The sequence below is a fragment of the Trachemys scripta genome, chromosome 1 (genome assembly GCF_013100865.1).
Source record: "Trachemys scripta elegans isolate TJP31775 chromosome 1, CAS_Tse_1.0, whole genome shotgun sequence".
In the NCBI taxonomy this organism is placed as follows: Eukaryota; Metazoa; Chordata; order Testudines; family Emydidae; genus Trachemys; species Trachemys scripta.
In genome coordinates, this window is record NC_048298.1 from 158584784 (window position 1) to 158606709 (window position 21926).

General features: G+C 43.5%; 1 protein-coding gene across 2 annotated transcripts in view; it reads left to right on the forward strand.

Moving 5' to 3' along the window:
* Positions 1-16328, forward strand: part of LOC117888079 (OX-2 membrane glycoprotein-like) — a 59164-nt gene extending 42836 nt beyond the window's left edge. For both annotated transcript variants that reach the window (XM_034791157.1, XM_034791167.1), the window contains one exon: positions 15957-16328. In XM_034791157.1, the coding sequence (XP_034647048.1) occupies positions 15957-15973 (17 nt within the window). In that variant the 3' untranslated portion in view covers positions 15974-16328. The remainder of the gene's footprint in view (positions 1-15956) is intronic.
* Positions 16329-21926: the final 5598 nt, after the last annotated feature.

A 21926-nucleotide genomic window follows, 5' to 3' on the forward strand; every position in this document is an offset into this window, starting at 1 on the left:
GGCCCCTGATTATGCACAGCCAGACACCAGGGCGGTTAGAAGAACACAGCTGGGCGCGCTGTACATCAGAGAAGCTTTGAAAACCAGTTTCATGACTGGCCAGGCTACGGTGTGAAAGTTTTACTTGTTTCTCCTTGATGAAAACCCGCCCCCTTGGTTCATTCTACTTCCCTGTAAGCCAACCGCCCTTCCCTCCCCCTTTTGATCTCCGCTTGCAGAGGCAATAAAGTCATTGTTGTTTCAAATTCATGCCTCTTTATTAATTCGTCACACAAATGGGGGGATAACTGCCAACGTAGCTTGGGAGGGGTGGGAGAAGAGGGAAGCACAGGGGTGGGGTAGTTGTAGAGGTACCCCCTAGAATGGCATGCAGCTCATCATAGAAGCGGCATGTCTGGGGCTCTGACCCGGAGCGGCCGTTTGCCTCTCTGGTTCTTTGGTAGGCTTCACGCGGCACTGCTGCGGGTCCCTGTTATAACCTCTGTCCTTCATGCCCTTGGAGATTTTTTCAAATATTCTGGCATTTTGTCTTTTGGAATGGAGTTTGGATAGCACAGATTCATTTCCCCATACAGCGATCAGATGTAGTACCTCCCAGTCGGTCCATGCTGGAGCTCTTTTGCAATTCTGGGACTCCATGGTCATCTGTGCTGATCAGCTCGCCACGCTGGCCAAACAGGAAATGAAATTCAAAAGTTTGCGGGGCTTTTCCTGTCTACCTGGCCAGTGCATCTAAGTTGAGAGTGCTGTCCAGAGGGGTCACAATGGAGCACTTTGGGATAGCTCCCAGAGGCAAATACCGTCAAATTGCGTCCACACTACCCCAAATTCGACCCAGCAGGGTTGATTTCAGCGCTAATCCCCTCGTCAGGGAGGAGTACAGAAATCGATTTTAAGAGCCCTTTAAGTCGACAAAAATGGCTTTGTTGTGTGTACGGGTGCAGGGTTAAATCGATCTAACACTGCTAAATTCAACCTAAACTCATAGTGTAGACCAGGTCTTAGAATTGGTATGGCAACTTCCACCTTTTCATGTTCTCTGTATGTATGTATATATATCTTCTTACTATATGTTCCATTCTATGCATCTAATGAAGTGGGCTGTAGCCCATGAAAGCTTATGCTCAAATAAATTTGTTAGTCTCTAAAGTGCAACAAGTACTCCTGTTCTTTTTGAGGATACAGACTAACACGGCTGCTACTCTGAAACCTTAAACTAAGGCAGAGCACAGAGTTTGTCAGAGCACAGATCCTATTTAACCTTGCTTTTCTCCCCTTTTCACGTGTGCAGGAGGGGCAGTGGTTGGCAGGAGAAGAGGTAGGCTCCAGAACTGGGAGACCAGGCCTCCCCACTGAACAGCTGTGCGCAACCCCACTGCCTCGCCTAATTTCCCAGGCCTAATACTTGGTCAAGCTGCCTGGTTTCAAGGTCTCATTGTTTCCATCCCTCCCCCCCCCGCCCCCATACACACTTGCTCCTCTCAACCCATACCTTATATGTAGTCATTTTTATTAGCTCCTGAATATTTTAAATTACAGAAAGGCATGCATTCCTTATGTTGCTATAAAATGTAAGAGCCCAGTCCCAGTTTGTAATGTAGCTAATTCTAACAACATCTGAATCAGTGCAAAAGTGTATAGTTAATTAATATAAATGAATTTATAAACTAATAGAAGAGAAGATGTAGTTTCTGAAAAGATTTGATGGGCAAGCTGTAGAATTGGGAAGTTGACTTTTTCCCAGGAAAAAAAAAAAATCTTCCTGGCAAGGAAAGAGAAATATCCTCCTCCACGCAAACAACACTAAGCAGCCAAAATATTTTTCCTTCTTGAAAAAAAGATTTGATGAAACAAACATAAGATTATATTTTTTCCAATAAAAATATATCAGAATGAATCTTTAGGTCAAAATATCCCAATTGCATAAATTAGTGCAACTCCTCTGAAACTAGCAGAGTTGTGTCCTCTTACAACAGTGGTGAAGTGGATGGTGAAAAACGCACCCAGAGAGAGGCTGAGAGCAGAATGCAATTGCTTTTGAATAGTCCGAGATTTGGGTATATGGACAACTTGCACTTGTCTCTGGAGACACTGCTTGAAATGCAAAGGCCTGCAAGTGAGCTTTGCAAATATGGCTTCTGAAATAGTTATCAGCTGGAGCTTAGTGCTCTCCTGAGGTGAATATCACTCTCTTCACCCAAATGTTTGCTCAACTCTGTGAAAATTTGGTTTGACAGACCTCCCTTTCACACTCACCATGTTTGCACCACTGTGTTGTTATGTTGTGTCCTGACAGAAATAACACAGAATACTTTTTATGCTGCTAGCCCAGAAAAGGCTTGTGTGTGCCAGAAGCTCACTGTTGGAGTTTGGGGTAAAAGAGTGGAAGACAGAGAAGCATAGAGTCACATACTCCAGTGTTTGTCGGCAACTTCATCCCAATAACATTAACCAATCAAAGTACATTTTGATGGTTTCAAATGTATACATTTCCTCCCATTTCTAAAATCTGTCAGCTCATTGTTATGCCAGTATGTGACGTTATAGAAGTCTGGAAGGACCCTTTACCTCAGTTCTTTTAACTTACTCAGTCCAGTCTAGGCCAGTCTATTAATTTCTCACTTTTCTTTACATACAAACAATTTTATATAACACGTTGAATTGTACTTTTGTTAGTTCGGAAAAGTTAGAGTAAAGTCCTCTGCACAACAGTACTTTGTCTAAAGTCATTGTAAATCATCCTGTAGTATTCGTTGCTGTGAGGGACAAAGTGAGGAAACATGTGTTTCCCATCCTTTTAATAAACATCAGATTCGTTGAAGGCCTCACTGTTTAGTTTATGCTGCAAAATAATCTCCAAAACTCGCTCACTCTAATCACTCTTTTTCACTTTCCAGCATTTGGTTTTCTACTTGTTTTTATCTATTTACTGATAACTGCTGAGAGACTCTTTCTCTTGTGTATGATTTTTTTCCCCTGAGAGTTATTTGGTAGACAATTTTCTTAAATTAATTCCCATTTGAGTTGGAGGTCAGTCACACAAGATGGTATACAATAGGTCTGCATTGTATTGGTTGCTTTTTGCTTACCCCAAATTGATAAAAATGCAGATGTAATCAGAAAAATAGTTAATAACAGCACATTGTCACTCCCCAGGCCAGCTCCCTGAGTGTCATGAAGTCACATCTACTAACTCAATTGGCGCAAAGCCAGTTTGCACTGCCATGAGCCCTGCAGAGCCAATACTGCAGAGGGCGCATGAGCAGGATTCTGTTTAGCCTCTTCTATCATCAAGAGACATGTCAGCTAAGTCCTGATTGCAGAATCTGTATTGCTACTGATGGTGGGACAGGCAGAAATGGCTAGGGTGACCAGAGAGCAAGTGTGAAAAATCAGGACAGGGGATGGGGGGGTAATAGGAGCCTATATAAGAAAAAGACCCAAAAATCGGGACTGTCCCTATAAAATCGGGACATCTGATCACCCTAGAAATGGCACTGGGAGATTTTTTTGAAATCTCAGGCTGTTTGCAGCACAGGCCATTTGGGAGGGTGGGTGATGGGGGAATCATTGCTCTGTTTAGTTAAGAGAGCAAGTTTGAGCTCATATAATGTCAAGAAGAACTATGGAACCACCCACAGTAATCTTTTATGTTCAGACTATAATCATATTTCAAAGTGAATGCAGTTTTGTAAGGAGCCCTCCCCTTCAGATTTCACTCCAGCCTTTCCCCTCATTTCTTCTTCGTTTACTCCCACCAAAAACTGTTACCTCTGGACTTGGTGTTGCAGACACTGATGTTCTCTTGGCTGCCTTTGCAATCTGTTAATGCTTCTACAAGTGCTGGCCAGAGCAGGTTAGTAAGGAGAGACACAACATCCTGCGTGGGCAGTTTATATTGCCAGACCCTGCTGGAACAGAGAACAAATTGTACATATGTCACTTTGATCCCACTTGCTTGGAAGAGAAACAAGGAGCTAAGAGACCACAGGTTAGGCCAGAAAAAGCTAGTGTCTCATCAGTACCCTCAGGTAGAGCTGACTGGAGGACAATTCTGTTTCACAGCAACTTGCAAGGTTTTAAAATTTGTTTTTGTTTCACATGGACAAAGCATTTCAAATGTTTTTTTTAGTGAAAACAGAAGTGTGTGTGTGTGTGTGTGTGTGTGTGTCTACCTACCTATTTTCCTATCTAGGATTGAAACCTGAGCTCCCCAAGTGTCTTTCCATTTGTCCTGGAGGACAGGGCACTGACCTGGGATACCGGAGAACCAAGTTCAAGTTACTCTGTCTCATTCAGATGAGAATTTTCCATTGCAGTTCACTCTGAACCAGGCAGAGCGGGACTTAAAGCGGGATCTACACATCCCAGGCCAGTGCCCTAGCTTCCAGGCTGCAGAGTGCCAAAGAGGTTGTGTGCATGTCTCTCAAAATATCTTCCCAACAAAACTTCATTGAACCAGATGTGTCTCTGCAAAATGTTTCAGCTTCAATGAAATAGCATTGTCATGAGGCACACTCTCCACCAGAGCTCCCCCTTGGGTTAGGATGCAGGCAGCATTGTAGGAACTCTTGCCGTTCTAGTGCTACGTTTGTCAGCCAACCTGGTTCCGCAGACCATCTGCACAGGCCACACTTAAAGTTCAGTCCCGTTCCAGGGTATCTAAGTCCTGCTGTTACCTGGCTGACCACTTCAAAGTCCCTTTACCCAGCTCCCCTTGGGTGTGCAGCGAAGTTCTTCTAAAATCAAACAGAACTTAACAGAATCACACTTGTCTTCTGCAGAACAGCAGATCCCAGAACTTAGCCCTGGGCCTTTCAGTAGAGCTCGGAACTACAAACAAAATTAAACACTACAGTAGTATCTTTCATCCCTCTCCAGGCTTTCCACCCCTCTTGGGCTCCTCTTCAGCTCCCAGTTTCTATTATAGAGCACCAGCCCCAGGACTGCCTCCCTCATTCCAGTGGCTCCACACAGGAGTTAGTGCCACTCCTGGGGCTCAGCTCTCCAGCCACAACCCAGCTCAACTGCTCTTCTCCACAGCCAGCCCCTAACTTTGTCTTTGTCTTGTGTTTTGATGCAGCAGCCTCATCATGTGAAGTTATGACTGCCACTTTTCTTTATTCATTTTTAGCCATTTTAAAAAAAATATCCTTTCACTCAGTCTAATATCCTTAAGGAAACACAGCAAGGCTGCTTTTCTGTTCGTTGTTCCATTTACCTGACATTTTCCCTAGTCTCTTTAGAGAAAAAGGATTTGATTCCGAGCCAGCTCTTTTTTTTTTGATAAAGAACCTTTCTTTCCATAGACTATTGTCCACAATGCCGTAGAGGATTATCAACCGTTTCACTGGTTTTGCATGCTTTACCTAACCCATCTTTATGTCTTTTTAATAAGTTTAATGTATCATTTAAGGCACAAAGACCTGCTAACACTCTCAAAATAACTACTTCACTTTTTTCTATGATGAATGTGGAGTATAGTATTATCTTTGATTTTTGAGCATACATCATTCTTCATCCTTTTGTTTCCTTAGTCCATAGCTCTTGCCATTCCTTTGCAAGCTCCTTCATGACTGTTCTTGTACATTCTTGTCTACTTAATGGTATCTTAATATCTACCTCCTCATTTTTCAAGCTTGTTTTGCTGCTCTGTCAGCCCTCTCAAATCCAGATATTCCAATATGTGCCATGCAACTGTTACACAGATACCTCTTTGCATCATTTCTGATGTTAGGAACATTATTTCACTTATTATGTCATGTCTGCTTTCCAAAGTCCCTGTTCTGATTGTCATAATGCCTGACAAGGAATAAGATAAAATTAAACCTGCAACTGGTTGCACACCTCTTATGCAGATTAGTGCCAACATTATTCCCATTAGTTCAGCCATCAAAACGGTCACATATTTGATAACCTTTTAGATTTCTGGATTCCAAGACTGGGAACATAGAAGGCTGTTCCCACTCTCTGTTCTATTATCTTTTGATCCATCTGTATGGACTTGGCAAATCTGGCCACATGTTTCATAAAGTCAGAAATTTCATTACCCATAACGTGTGATGGTTTTTCTTCCCTCAGTTTTTTCATACAATTCCAAAACCACTAATGGGGGGATAACTTTCTAGCTGTAATTTGATTTCCCATGACTAAAAATTTTTAGTTCTCTCAATTTTTCTTTTTTTTACATATCTCCTGATAGTCTGAAGAAATCGGTGGCAATCCATATAATTTTGTCTACTAAGCTCCCAGCAATTCTCATAAATCTGTTGTGCACTTCTGTTTTCATGGTTCCTTTTTACCTTTGTCCAAAAGCTTAGAGCTAATAGTTCCATCCTTAGATTTATAGGTGCGTCTCCAGTGGGTATCTGCAGTGGTGGGTCTCATTGCACAACATGCCAATCACAGAGCTTGGGCCCGGAACAGTTCAAAGTTTCTGAGCCCAGGTCTACACTAGCGGGGGGGGGGGAGGGGTCAACCTAAGATATGCAACTTCAGCTACGCAAATAGCATAGCTGAAGTCGGCATATCTTAGGTCAACTTACCTGGCTGTGAGGACGGCAGTGAGTCAACTGCTGCCGCTCCCCTGTCGACTCCACTTCTGCCTCTCAAAAGCTGGAGTTCCCCGATCACACTCCCCATTGACTCCAGATAGATTTTATTACGTCTACACTAGACACGATAAATCGACCCCTGATAAATCAATCACTACCCACCAATCCTCATTTGCCTTTTCCTTGGCTACTTTGTGTTATAGGATCTAAGCATAAAACATAGACATGTGCAAAAAGGAAAACACCTATTTCCGTCTGCACACTTTCTGGGAGGTCATTTATCATAATGGAATACAAAATAGAGCTAATAATAGTCTCTTGTAGAGTTCCATTTGGAAGCTTGTAGATTTTTTATAAAGCTGTCCCCACTTTGACTTGTATAGTTCTGTCACTTAAAAAGGCCTGTATCCACCAATTTTTTTCTCTTTTTATTTCAATTTTGGCTATTTTATAGGAGGCCTTTTAGCCATAGCATGTCATATGCTTTTTCAGTGTCCGAGAAGACTGTTATCCTAAAGTTCTTAGTCCTTATGCTTATTTTCATCCTTCATTTCTAATCTTACTATATGGTCAACTGCACATCTTCCTTTACTGAAACCTCTTTGTACCTCAGTTATAATATCATTTTTCTCCAAGTATACCACTCATCTTACATGTATATTTTTTTTCCATGATTTTCCCCACACATGATGGCTATAGGCTTCAGGTGTTGTATGTACCTCACCTGGTTTCCTAATTGGTATTACCAATGCTTGTTTCCATTCTATTGGCAGCAATTCTTTTTCCATATATTATTATAGAATGCAATAGAATCTTTAGACTCCCTTCTGACAAGTGTTGGAGCATTTCATTACTTTATCTTATCTCTACTGGGAACTGTATTTTTTTCCTTTTTCTAATTGCTGCAATACTGCATACTAAAATTTTTGTTTAACACATCATCAGTATATTCTCTCCAGCCATTTAATTGTTCACAGTTTTCCTCCTTTTTTTCTTATGAAACTTATTGCTTTGATTCATATCACTACTGACCTTTTGGAATTTTTTGGCTAAAATGTCTGCCTTTCCTAGGCTGGAGACCTCAGTTTCGTTGTTTACAATAAGACCAAGTATACATTTACTTTTACTTCAAATCCCATTCATTCATAGAATTTCTGAAAGCGTTAAATCTTTATTCCATTTCCCACAGAAATTTCTCCAACTTTCTTTTTTTTTTGTCTTTTTGATAATCCTTTGTGCCACCACCTTACATCTTTTGTATTAATTACGTCTTCACTATTCATTGTGTGTTTTGCTTGATGCCTTATGTATTTACTTGACTGATAATTTGCAATCCTCATTCCACCAGGGCACCAGATTTCTAAGTCTAGGGCAGGGGTAATCAATTATTTTTTGTCAACATCCAAATTTCTTGGTCCAGACTCCAGAGAAAATAATATAGAAATAACAACACTGATAAAAAGGAAATAAAAAGATTCCGTGGTCCATTCAAAAGTGTCTGGTGGTCCGGATTTGGCCCCCAGTCTGACTATTGACTACCCCAGGTCTAGGGCAATTTGATGTTTTGTAGATGGACGGATCAGCTGCTGCTGTAATTCCTTTTATTACATTGTTATAGAATTATCCTAGGTTGTCACCTGTACAGTTACTACATAAATATTTATCACATTTACTCTAGGAAAGGTCCTGGTCAGCTTTTAGAAAATTCCAGCTAGGACTCTTTGGTAATTTCAATATTTTCTCAGCCTTGGCACTCAGTAAGTGTAGGGAAGTGATCACTTCCCATTATCTTCTCTCTAAATTTCTGAGCTGCATTTACTAGCTATATAATTTGACCTTTTCCGTCAGAAAACTGTTCCATTGACAATTTTTCATCATCTTTTGTACTATCCTGTCACTGAGAGTGGTCAGTGCTGGATTCTCCAGAGAGAGGTGTTAAAAATCCATATTGTAACATTGGGGAGGCGGGGAGAAATCCTCTTGACTCAAGCTGCTGATCAGTTTATGTCCTGAAATGACATGAAACTTTATAGCCCTTGTAATTTTTATCCTATCTGTGCTACTCACAGAAAGAGAAATTGAGCAAGATGTTTCAAATTGTCATAAGTAACATAGCCTGAGGTTTTCCAGCTCTCTTATTCTGCAGATCATTCCTCTTCTAATACTACAGGTGTGTATTTATCAAAAAGTTGAATGCTGTGGTCCACCAGCCAAGGCTCCACAATTTGAGAACTGCAGCTTTTGAACGATATTCAGTGCTCATACATATTCTCTCTCATGTACAGACAAAAATCAAAAGCAAGTTACTGAGACATACAGATGGTCAGAAAATGGAGGGTTCTTTCAATGGAAAATTTAGAGTTTTCAGTGAAAACTGAAATGTTCTGGCCAAAGAACAAAATATTTAATTTGCCAACCTCAAGTCTCATAGAAATTGTAGTTCAGGTGTTTCATGCTCCCGTTCTCTCTACAGGCTTGGTTCCCTGACTGGACTACATTTCCCATTAGGCACCACAGTCTCCCCTCTTAGTAAAGGGAGGCAGTGCTTCATGCAGTTGCATGGCTCCAATGCATCATGGGAAATGAAGGCCAGTTCGGGAGCCTGGCCCATCCAAGAGAACAGAAGCAGGAGGGAACCAAACTGCAACTCACATAATGCATCACACTGGCATTTCAGAACTGATTTTTTTTTCAGATTTTAGACCTCCAATTTTTCTACTAAAAAAATCCCCAACATTTTCAGCAGAAAGCAGACACTTTTTTGCAAAAAAAATCATTTAATTGAAAACTCAATTTTCCATCACAGAACAGTTTTGCTGGAAAATTTTCCACCAACCCTATTGAGATTATTGTATAGCCAGGCTTGGTTCTAAAGTAGCAGGTAGTGATGTGATTACTTTTATTTTGCATGTCTAGTTAACCATTTAAACCTCACTGAATGGAACACACTGTCTTGATTAACTTCTTACTCATGTAAATGTCTAGTACTTATTTTCAGAATTACTCCTCTGTTGTCTCAAAGCTGTTTTGCAGCATTGTGATTAAAAGTGGTGAGGATTTAGTGTTTTAGGCTAGGGTTACCACATTTCAATCCTGTAAAAAGAGGACACTCCAGAGGACACTCCGCCCCCCGCCCCAACTCCATCCCTTCTCTGCCCTGGCCCCGCCCCAACTCCACCCCCCAGGGTGACCAGAGCGCCCCCCCCCCAAAAAAAAACAGTGGCAGAGGGAGGCCCGGGAGACGCAGGGGGAGCGCGGGGCAGGGGTGCGTGAGTCTGGCCTGGCCCCGAGCGCAGGCAGAACTCGGGCGCAGTACCTGGATGGGGGGCCGCCCCCAGGGCCAGACAGCGGCTGTTCCTTCCCCCCCACCTGGGCAGCCAGACTCGGGAGCAGCCGCTGCTGCAGCTCCCACTGCCGCGGGGGGAGAAAGCAGCCAAGCACATGGCGCTCGGCAGCTGTGGCTCTGGCGCCCGAGCCTGAACCCCCCGAGCCCGGGCCTGCTGCGGGGACCCAGCAGCGCGCACGCTGTGCCCAGCCCCTGGCCAGTCGCATCTGGGCTGCTGCCCAGCTGGTGCTATCCCGTGGGCGGCCCCGGGGCGAGGCATTGGCAGCCCCGTTTGTTCCCCTGTGGGACGCGAGCCGGACAGGAGGGGGGCTGGGGCCTGCTGCCCCCACTCCGGGGCCGCCCACAGGATTGCACCAGCTGGGTCCCCGCAGCAGGCCCGGGCTCAGGGGGTTCACGCCCCGGGCGCCAGAGCCGCAGCCGCCGAGCGCCACATGCTTGGCTGCTTCCCCCCGCAGCAGTGGGAGCTGCAGCAGCGGCTGCTCCCAAGTCCAGCTGCCCGAGTGGGGAGAACAAACAACCACCGCCTGGCCCCGGAAAGTTGGAGCCCGGGGAGGAGGCGGTTCCCTTACCATGCCTCCCTATTTTCCCGGACATGTCCTGCTTTTTGTAAATTCCTCCCGGACAGGGATTTGAGCACCAAAAAGCTGGACCTGTCTGGGAAAATCCGGACGTATGGTAACTCTATTTTAGGCAGAAATGGATTGTGAAATCTGTGCAGAACTGTCTGATGTGACACTACTGCTGGTACGTAGTAATTGCCCTGACTGGAAGGTTTAGCCTGGGTTTCTAGTTTGAGAATGACCCAGCATGTCTGATCTGACACTGAAAATTCACCTGAAAGGAGAACCCACTGTATTAAGTCAATGTTCAGTTGTAAACTTTTGAAATACAATGATAACGTTTTGTTCAGAGTTATGAATATTTCAGAGTTACAAACAACATCCATTCCTGAGGTGTTCATAACTTTGAAGTTCTACTGTATTTTCCAAGGTGGCAGAATATCCCAGTCAGAATGTCTCATTGCCACTAGAGTCCTGACCCTGGAGTCTTGTTTTAGAATTGCCGTTGTATAGTCTGGTGTGGCTTTCTTGTAAAGGGGAGAGTATTTTGGTTGTGGACAGATGAATATTCTGCAATTCCAGAAATGCATTTTGCCACAGTCAGTTGTTTTGGCTCCATGTGGAAAATAATCTTACAAACAACAAAGAAAGCCATGACAACAATCCTCACAGTGACCTATGGTGTAATTAAGTTAGTCAAATCCCCCCCGCCCTGTCCAAAGATAAACATTGCACAACACAAAAGTAAGAGTATTTGTGGACTGTTCTTGGTTTAATAATACACTATACCCATACTGCTCTCTACTTGTACTTAGAGTTATTTTTAAAAGAAGAATTACGAATGTAGGATTACTCATGCATCTGCCAGTATCAGCTAGTAGCCCTCGGTTTGTCTGTCTGCATCATACAAGGAAAGGTTTGCAGCCATTCTTTCAGTGCATTCATTCATAATTTTATATGGCTTCTCTCCCATGGAATTGTTCCCTCTGTTCACTCAGTTTTTCATGGTATAACATCTCTGTCCTGCATAGCACTACCTCTTCATTCCTATTTTCTTTTTCCTTTCAGCGCTGATAGGTACTCCAGAGAACTAGTAGCTGTTGAGGTTATACCTTAAAGGGGAGAGCATGTGAGTAGTGTTAGCTGTGCTGTAGGGCTTCTGGAAAGTGGGGGTGGGAAGGAAAGTAGCAGAAGCAGTGTGGGAGGCAGGAGACAGGGCTGTGTGAAGAACTGAATATTCAGTTTGGGTGCAGGTCCAAAAGCTACAAAAAATAGTTTCAGGTGTATCTGAAACAAAATGTTTCAATTTTTCAAGAGTTTTTAAAAAAACTTTTAAATGCTTTAAAAGTAAGAGAAATTCTGAAATGGAGAAATTGAAAGGTTGAAATTGAAAGGTTTGCCAAAATCAACCCAAATTGATGAATTGTTTCAGTCCATCTAAAAAAAGGTTTTGCATGGGAAAAAAAAACACCATCCAGCTCTAGCCAGGAGAGCAACAGCAATGTGGAAAATCCAGGTTTGTTGGGGTATCCCAGAGCGGCAGGGGAAAGTGACGGGGTAGGTAGTCCCAAAACCCTGGATAGGTCTAGCAGCAAGACAAGATAGCACAGTAGCCAATAGTCAAAGGTTACGTAATGTATCCGCCCATGGTTTCAGGTTAACATTTAATTAGTATTTTAATAAAATGTATTAGTATAAAATATATATATATTGAATTCTGATTTGGGGTCCATAGGAATGAAGTGGCTCCTCTGATTGTCCAACTGGTACATACCTAGGGGTTAAAGCTAAGAAACAGTGAAAGTATATGGCAATAAAGATTGTCTTTCAAGTTGCTCATTTTAAGGCAGGCATTGGTCCCTGGGAAAGGGAGGTGGGAGAAGGCCATATCTTATGCTGACATGCTTGAACCTTTCATAAACTCAAGGTTGGCGTGTGGGAAGAACATTTCCCTACAGAAGAAACAAACACAACAGAAACAGGGCTTCTTTGTTCTGTTTTTGCAACTTTGAATAAGACACAATTATTGCTCCAACATCTGGCAATTTTGCTGACCAGGCTTATCTTAGCAAAAGCAAGGTTATCTTTTGTTTATTCTGCTTTCTCTTAGCTAATCACGATTTGCTAGAACTCTGGTCTCTTGACCAAACTCTGGACTTTTGGGGCCTGTAAAAGAGCTGACACAATCCATATACCAGGATGTTATATAAGTAGCACATGGATTTTGACTCTTCACCTGCCCAGCAATTAATCCTGTGCCCCAGCCCCCTCCAAAAGTTCAGTCCGCACCCAGCCCACATTCCCCATCAGTTCATCCCAGCCTCACTTCAGTCCCACCTAGGGTTCTTGACCCTACTTCTTCCAGATGTAGGCCAACAGCAGAGGGGTTCCCTCTCCCCTTTCCAGGGTGAGGGGCGCAGCTCCAGTGGCGCTTCACCCCCCTCTACCTCTTCCCAGGCTGGAGGTGGCAGGGGGAGGGCAAGGAGCACGGGCACAGTTCTGTCTGTGTTGCTCACAGGAGGGGAGGAGGGAGTGAAGCCTCGCTGAGCTAATGGGCTCTTTGCATCCTCTCCCCTCCTGTGAGAATGGTGAGTGGAGTGGAGAGACTTTGCCGGATTCTGGCAGGGCAAAAATTTGTAAGGTGCCTGCACGTTGATTTAACCATCTATGTAAGCCATCCTTCAGAAATTAAGAATCTGAATATTCTTTCTATATTTCGATTCTTAATTACTCCATTTTTTTCATTGTTAGAAAATGTGTTTCTTATTTATCAGGTAACTTTTTACCCATGATTTCTATCAAGCTGCTTTTGGATGGAAATTGGAATTGAATTAAAAATGCACAAATCAGTCAGCATTTAAAAATTGTTTTAATTAGTTAAATAAAACTATTTTAAGTGTGTAGATTACATAAGAAAAAAAGTGAAACTAAAAGTGTTTCTGCAGATCTTTTGTGCACAACAGATTGAAACTACTAACAACTGGAAATAAGTAAATTACCAGAGTTCACTCCCTTCTAAAGACTGAAAATAATATAAAAACTTAATGCAGTACATGGCATGTTGTGCCATATTTATACAACTGGCATTCAAAAATTTGTTAAAGATGTCTTGCCCTCTAAATTAATTCTGTATATAAAACAAAATCTTGGACTCGGTCCTCACGGTATATAAGGAGGGCTCATTGGTTCAGCATATATCTTTTTTAAATTATTTTAGTAGATTCTAGTATGTTTCAGCCTTGAAAGGTGTGGCTTGCCTGTTATGGGCTGGAGGGCCTGGGGTGAGCACACTCTGATTACTGAATGAGCCACAGCTGAGAAATCATGTGATTTCCCCATAAAAAGCTGTTGGGGGTAGGGTGGATCAGGAAACTGCAGGAAGTGAAAGGGTCTGCAGGAAATGCCTGACATCAGGGGAGTTGGGAGCCTTCTGTGGGAAACCCTGATTGGGTCTGGGCTTGGAGGCTAGAACCGGAAGGCTGAGCAGGGCGGGGAGAACAGATTGGGACAGAAGAAGAGCTCTGGTGGTGATAGAACATGCCACAGCTAAGTATAAACTTTTCTGTTCGGTTGATGAATGTCATTTGGGGACTCTGATTGTTGTGAACTGTTTCAATTAAAGCGGGCATGGTTGGTGGTAACTCAGAGAAACCCATGTGCTGCTTTTAAGGGGCCTCAAAGAGAGGAGAAACGGGGTGTTGCAGAATGACCTCCAGCCATGAGGAGGCACTCAGGAGGCAGCTGGCCTTGTTACAGGCCTTAACATAGCCTATCATAAATTCAAATTTAATTTTAAACATATTTTGTTTTCAAAAAGAAAACTCCGATTTAAATTTTAGAAATATGTTTTTTGTTTTATTTTATTTTATTTTTATTCTAATTTTTATTCATGCTCCTGGAGAGCCATCAGTTGGTAACTACCACTGGTAACTACTCACTACTGATCTGAGGTGGATTTGATTCACTGATCTATTGTACAGGTGAAATGCTCCATCAAGTTAAACCAGCAACCCTACCATCACCACCGTTATGAATCTCCAGGAACAGGGCCGGTGCAACCACTAGGCGAACTAGGCAGCCGCCTAGGGCACCAAGTGGTTGGGGACGCCAAAAAGCACACTCAGGGGAGGCGGTGGAGTGGAGGTGAGCTGGGGCAGAGGAACGCGGGGAGGGCTGCCCCGCCTGCAGCAAGTAACGGCGGGGGGAGGGCGATGTGCAGGTCACCTCCGCTCCACCTTCTCCCCTAAGCACGCCGCCCCTGCTCTAATTCTCCTCCCCTCCCAGGCTTGCCGCACCAAACAGCTGATTGGCGCCGCAAGCCTGGAAGGCGGGAGAAGTGGAGCGGCGCCGGCGTGCTCAGGGTAGAAGGCGGAGCGGAGGTGAGCTGGGGCGGGGAAGGCTGCCCGGGCAGAGGGGGCGCCATAGGGTGGAGCAGGGAGCTGCCGTGGGGGGGCTCCCCGGGCGGAGAGGGGGTGGGGAGCTGCCGCAGGGGGGGCGCCCCGCCCCCACTCCCCTGAAGATTGCAGCCAGGCCGGACCCTGCACTCACCGCATGGTAAGTGATCCGGCCCCAGCCTGCTTCGCTCCCCTGGNGTGAAAGTCTGGGGCCCCACACAGCCCCCCCCACGGAGGCCTGGGGGCTGCGTAGGGCTCCAAAATAGTTAGGGCAGCCCTGGCTCCCCAGGCCAGAAGGGGGTGCAAGCTGGAGTTTCTCCTAGGGTGTGAAATATCCTTGCACCGGCCCTGTCCAGGAAAGGACTGTGTTCCATCGGGACAGCTTGTGCCAAAAGAGAAATAACTGGCACAAAGTATGCTGTAGTCATTAACTTTTGAATAATCTCTGTTGAACTTCTTTCAGAAACAGATTCTCAAGGCACATTCTCTAGTTAGAAAACAAAAAAACAAAGCTTCCAAAAGGCTTTCAGTTTAAGAATCCTCTTCCTTGGGGGAAAATAGTAAACCTGGCATTGAGGAGACTGATGTCAGAAGTATACTGAAGCCCAAACAGGGGAACCTGATAACAGATAAGCAATTGCTGCATAGGGACCTACCTGCCAAGCATGAATAGATGTAGTTGTAACTGCTTAAGGTGCTCTGTCTGCCTTTAGTGGCTGGACCACATAGAGGTTTGAGTCTGTACAGTCTTTGAGCTAACAGACCGGAGCTCCTGTTGTTAGGTCAATAGGTCCTGGGTTAAAACCCTAAAGATTACATGTTACATAATTATATATTTACTGTCAGTTGTGAAATTCATTCACAAGATGTCTCTCTGTGCTACAGAGATTTCCAGATGAAGAATGCTTCCTGGTAAGCAAGGGAAATAAAGGTGGAACTCAAGCTACAGGGTAGCCTGTCTGTGTATAAGAAATCCAACACTCAATATAACGTGACATGGGGAACCTTTAGTTACAGCTGCTGCTGTATTTTAAGCAGTTGGTCAGTCCACTTTTCTTGTTTTCAACAATCAACAAGATTTTCTTCCTTTTTTTTTTTCTAGAATCTAAAGCATCTTAACCCATCTACTGGATCATTCCTTGGCAAACCTGATTCAGCATTAGGCGCAGTGACCTGGCGTGGCCTGAAAGTAACATCAATAAAAGGGAAGTGTGATCCAACCTAGACTCTGTAGCTGGAAGATAGGAAGTAAAACAGTGACACCAGATTCAGACATGTAAGGGATAGACCTAATGTCATCTATCTCAGTCCCACTGGACAGCAACTATCCACCTGCTTCTTTCCTCCTATCTAGCTGATAAGGTTCTTCTTCACAGGGCCGGCTCCAGGCACCAGCTTCTCAAGCAGGTGCTTGGGGCGGCACGTCCAGGTATTCGGCGGCAATTCAGCGGATGGTCCCTCACTCCGCCTGGGAGTGAAGGACCTCCCGCCGAATTGCCGCTGCAGATCGCGATCACGGCTTTTTTTAGATCGCGATCTCGGCTTTTTTGTTTTGTTTTGGCTGCTTGGGGCGGCCAAAACCCTGGAGCCGGCCCTGCTTCTTCAGCAGTGAATGACTGATGGATCTGGATCATCTGTCCAGGGAATTCATTCACAAGACTTGTTGCTTCCCTTCCTTACATTCCTCCTCTTGCTGTTGATCTTCAACATGGCTCCAGCCACACTGCATTTACCTGGCACTACTGGTGAAAGAGCTATAGGATTTCAAGACAGGCCGTTAACCAGACAGAGCAGTAGTGGCAATGCTAATGAATAAAAGCTAATAGCTTAAGGATTAAAAAAGCCAGAATAAATTATTTTTAAAGGTTGAAAATGAGGAGAGGAAAGGAGGAGTTAAAATAAAATCCAAAAATAGGAATACTGGCATTCCTCATTGCTCCTTTTCCATTCCATTTTCACCCATCATACCTCTTGTGTTTTCTGAAGTAACAAATTCCAGCTAGTGCCCCAGCTAACTCCCTGCTCGATTGCCAGAATGTTTGGACTAGTCCGCACAATGCCCTCCCTGAACTTTTACGTGACATTGGACTAGCTCTCTCTACTCTGCATTTGATAACTTATTTATACAGAATAACCAAATGCTTTTGCACAGGGCAGCAATTATCCTCCACCTAGAGATAACATCCTACTTCTCAATGTTACATCAGATGGTACACTCTGACCTGCCTAATTGGTGTGCTTGTGTGACTTCAACAGCATTTATGTAAAAGTTTGCATAAAATAGATTTACCATGTGTGATAAATGCAGGGCAGAGCCACCCCAAGCAGCCAGCCAGTAGCTATAAAATCCCTCTTAGTAGCTGTTCTCTAATTGCTTTACCTGTAAAGGGTTAAAAAGTCTCACTGCTATGCATAGGTAAAAAGAAGTGAGTGAACACCTGGCCAAAAGAGCCAATGAGAAGGCTAGAACTATTTAAAATTGAAAAATGACTCCTCTTTTGTCTGTCTGTTGTTGTTCTCCCAGGGAGAGGCAGACAGGACAGAGCTATGATTTAAGAAGCTTGGGCCAGGTATGAAAAAATCATCAGTATCATACCTAGAAACTACTCATTTAAAATCCCAGATATGCAAGTAGATTAGGAAATGTCTAGGAAGACGCAATTAGGTTTATCCATTTTATTTCTTTATGGCTTGTGGATTCCTCTGTGCTAACCCCAAGTGCTTTTGTTTTGCCTATAACTCTTAAGCAGGACCGCAAGAAAACTATTCTTGGTGCTTAATCCTTGTAGTTGCTCTTTTAAATTCTAGCAATAGTCTGAGTTCCCAGATGTATTTTCTTCCCTTGTTTTAAAATAAAATTTACCTTTTATAAGAATAGAATTGGATTTTTGTGTCTTAAGAGGTTAGTGCACAGGTTGTTTAATTAGCTGATGGCAACAGCTGATTTCCTTTTTTTTTCTTTCTCAGCTCTTCCCCGGAGTGGCGGGGGTGGGGGGGTGAAAGGACTTGAGGAAGGAATTCCCAAGTGCACCTGGGCTCTCAAAGGGATTCTACACTTGGATGGTGGCAGTATCTACCAATCCAAGGTCAGAGAAAAGCTGTGACCTTGGGAGTTTAATACAAGCCTGGAGTGGCCAGTATTAGTTTTTAGAATCCTTGTGGGCCCCCACCTTCTGCACTCGAAGTGCCAGAGTGGGGAATCAGCCTTGACACCATGTCATGTTCTTATATAAGGGCAGCACGCACCATCACTACAAGCTGAGATCAAGCATTCATTCCAATACCCTTTTTTTTTTTCAATTGTCTTAACTTTTTCACACATTCCATATGATCTTAAAGTTTCTAGTGTTGGTCTCAGCCCAATCTTTGTTTCTTCTTAGTTCAAACAATCACTTTGGTCATTCTTGAGTTGTACAAATGAGAAAAATACACTTCTGCTCATAATTTATTATCAGAAATTTTGTGCTGGGGCTAACTCAGACAGCTGAAGCTAGAAACCATGGATGTGGCTTGTTTTGTAAGCCTAGCTGAGTCTTAAAAATCTAAGCAACGCTGGAAGAAAAATTGACTTCATCTAAAGTTATAGCTATTTAAAGTTGACCACCTCATGCATCATCAACATTAGGATTTTTCTGACTTTAATGCATTTGGGGATTTTTTTTTAAGGTTATCCTGGTTTGGCATGTTCCAGACTGGTCACTTTAATTTGGTTAAGGATGGGTGGGTTTAGCAGGGGCTTGGTTAAAGAAAACCAGCATATCCTAAACTTTTCTCTCTAAAGAGGTCAAGTTAAAGAAAAGGTCAAGCTCTGGAGAAACTGAGCAGCTCAAAATGTTTTATCTGAAGATATCTGTGGTGCTTTTTTGTTGTTCTTGCTTTGGGTTTTGTGCATGTGTGTGCACATGGTGGCCCTAATCCATCAAAATTCTTAAGCATATACTTAATTTTAAGCATGCAAATAATCCCACTGAACCTATAGCAATAATCACAGGCCAACGGCAGCTGTCACCCATGACAGGCATGGCTTCCTGTTCCTATAGAAACAGTAGCCCTTTGTAGTCTATTGAGAGGATGTTAGAGAGACAAGGTGGGTGAGATAATATCTTTTATTGAATCACCTTCTGTTGGTGAAAGAGACAAGCTTTTGAGCATATACACAGCTCTTCTTCAGGTCCTGAAGATCTTTGTATATGCTTGAAAGCTTCTCTCTCCACCCGACCTACAGAAGTTGGTCCCATAAAAGGTATTACCTCACCCACCTTGTCTCTCTAATATCCTGTCCCAACATGGTTATAACCACATAATAGGTATCACTAATGCATCTGCTAGCACTGTGTACGCTTTCTAATCCATTACCCTGCAGCTGGGCTCCTCTGACTCCGTGGACAGTTCTCATGCATTATTGCGGGAATTAAGTGGCTGAGCTGACCCTCTGTTTACTGTCATTCCTATGCATGTTTCACTATGAATGAATATTGCAGCTGCTACTTCTCTTCTGTCATTTCTAAGACATCTAAATCTCCTGTGGATATAAGGTTTAAGCCTTGTATCCCATCTAGAGCACTGTTCAAACCTTCCTGTGAGGCATTTGGCTATTCTAGTCCATTAGCTTTTGTTCTAGCATCAGTCATGTTCCACGTTATTTAACTTTTTGTAAGACATGCTGGGTTACAGTTTTATGTAAATGCTATATGCATAGTTATTAAGGCAACAGGGAACATTTAGCAGCTGAGTTTCTTGAGACTAAAGTAACTTTCAGATTCAAAGTTCAAATCCATTCCTGTGAGGAAAGACAGATTTCTTCAATTTCCCAGAACTGCAACTGTTTCAATACCCCAGTGTGATACAAGCATTTGTATGTGTATTAATGTGTATTCATCTATGTGTTTGTAAGGACATTAGAGATAGTTGCTGACAGTTACTGTTGTGCTAGGGACTTTGTTATTGCTACTTAATGCTTCTCTTATCTGAAGCTACCTCTCTTACTAATGCATTGACTCTATTATTTATCATTGTGTTCTAACTATGCTGAAAAAAGACCCAAATAAAGCTATTTTGAAAATTAAAGGCTCCGTGCATTTGTTCTCTGAGTAGACTGCACATCACTTTATACTGTGATTCCATTTCCTCCATCTGAGCAAAGCAGAATCAAGCCAAGCAAGTTGGTACCTGGCCAAGAGACACCCAAAGCTGCTGCAGGGAGTTGTGTTAATGACTCAGTAGGTGGTACTTTTCCACAAGTTAGCACATTGCTAAATGACCCAAAGCCCCAGCATGGTTTTAAGGTGTTGCTGGAGGTACAGTCCTTTGGATGACTTGTAAAACTATGGTTATTTGTACAGCCATAATGGCTACTGACTTTCATTTAAAAAGAGATTAAGTTTAGATTCTGGCACCCGCCACATAAATATGCTGCTGCACCAAACTGCTGTGAGCTGACCCCCATTCAATTCCTAGTTCAAAAGGATAGAAGGCAGTTTTGGGAGAGGGAAAAATCCAACTCTGAGAAGATGTTTCCGTGATGATGAAAATTCAGATATAGGGTAGAATACTGTCATTTTTCCTTTAAAAAACTATGTGGAGATGGTGGGATTTTGTCCTGGGCCCTATCTGAAAATATTAATGAAGGGGGGAAATTGTTTCCTTGTCTGAGCCCTGTGCTGACAGAGTATGGAGAGTTAGTAGAGAGGGACAGAGGGTGACTCCTGGAGAATTCTGAGCTTACAGCACCCCAACCCACTTACTGACCTTTCAAAAAACTCCCACAGCTGTTAATGGCTTCAGCAAAATGTCCCTGTGGTGCTGACAGCTAGTTAGCTTAGGGCATGACCTCAAAGAAATGTTAATTCACTGTGTGGGGGTAACAAAGGTACATAAATAGGTTAGCAGACACAAGCCCATTCACTTGTGTTGATAAAAATCAAGAATAGATTGTAATTGTATTTACCTACATTCTGTTAATTTGGTTACCCTGATATACATTTAACCTGTAGTTGCTAAATCCTTTTCATGTCTTGTAACTCCATATTACTTTTGCATTATGTATGCAACTATACTCAATTGTCATTACATCAAAAGGCCTGCATTTAGATGAAGTTTACTAGAAGGACAATGAGGAGTCTGGTGGCACCTTAAAGACAGATTTATTTGGGCATAAGCTTTCGTGGGTAAAAAAAACCCACTTCTTCAGATGCATCTGAAGAAGTGGGGTATTTTACTCATGAAAGCATATGCCCAAATAAATCTGTTTGTCTTTAAGGTGCCACCAGACTCCTTGTTGTTTTTGTGGATACAGACTAACACGGCTACCCCTCTGATACTTAAAAGGATAATAGTATCGTCTTAGGCCTTGTCTACACTACAGAGTTTTGTCACCACAAATTATGCTGACATACAGCTACCACTTTAATTAAGCCGCTGTTGCATGTCCACACTATGCTCCTTGTATCAGCAGAGCACATCCACACTAGCAGCTCTTGCATAAACATAGGGAGCAGTGCACTGTGGGTAGCTATCCCACTGTGCAACTGGCTGCAGGGTGCTTTGGGAAGGGTTTGCGATGCCTCATGGGGCAGGCACAACATCACATGATGCAGGTTTCTCAATTTCATCATTCCATGGGCATCCTACTAGATTGCCAGCTGCTTTTTAACGGAAGTGAGGGGGGTGTAAGGGGAGTAGTGTGTGTGACAGGGAGTGTGTGGGGGGGAGGGAGACAGTGTGTGTGAGAGAGAGTGTGCGTTTGAAGAAAGTGAGTGTGTCAACATGCTGTCTCTTTAGAATTGCCAACCCCCCTGGTTTTGCTGGGAGTCTCCCAGAATCAGGCTCTATCTCCCAGAGGCTACTGAAGCCAACCAGGGAGATTTTAGGTGCTGAAAGTCCGGCATGCAGCAGGGCTAAAGCAGGCTCCCTGCCTGCCCCTGCGCTCCTCCCAGAAGCAACTGCCACATCCCTGCGGCCCCTGGGTGGGTGGGGGTGGCAGGGGTCTCCGCGCACTGCCCTCACCCCGAGCACCGATTCCACAGCTCCCATTCGCCGGGAACTGTGGCCAATGGGAGCTGCAGGGGTGATC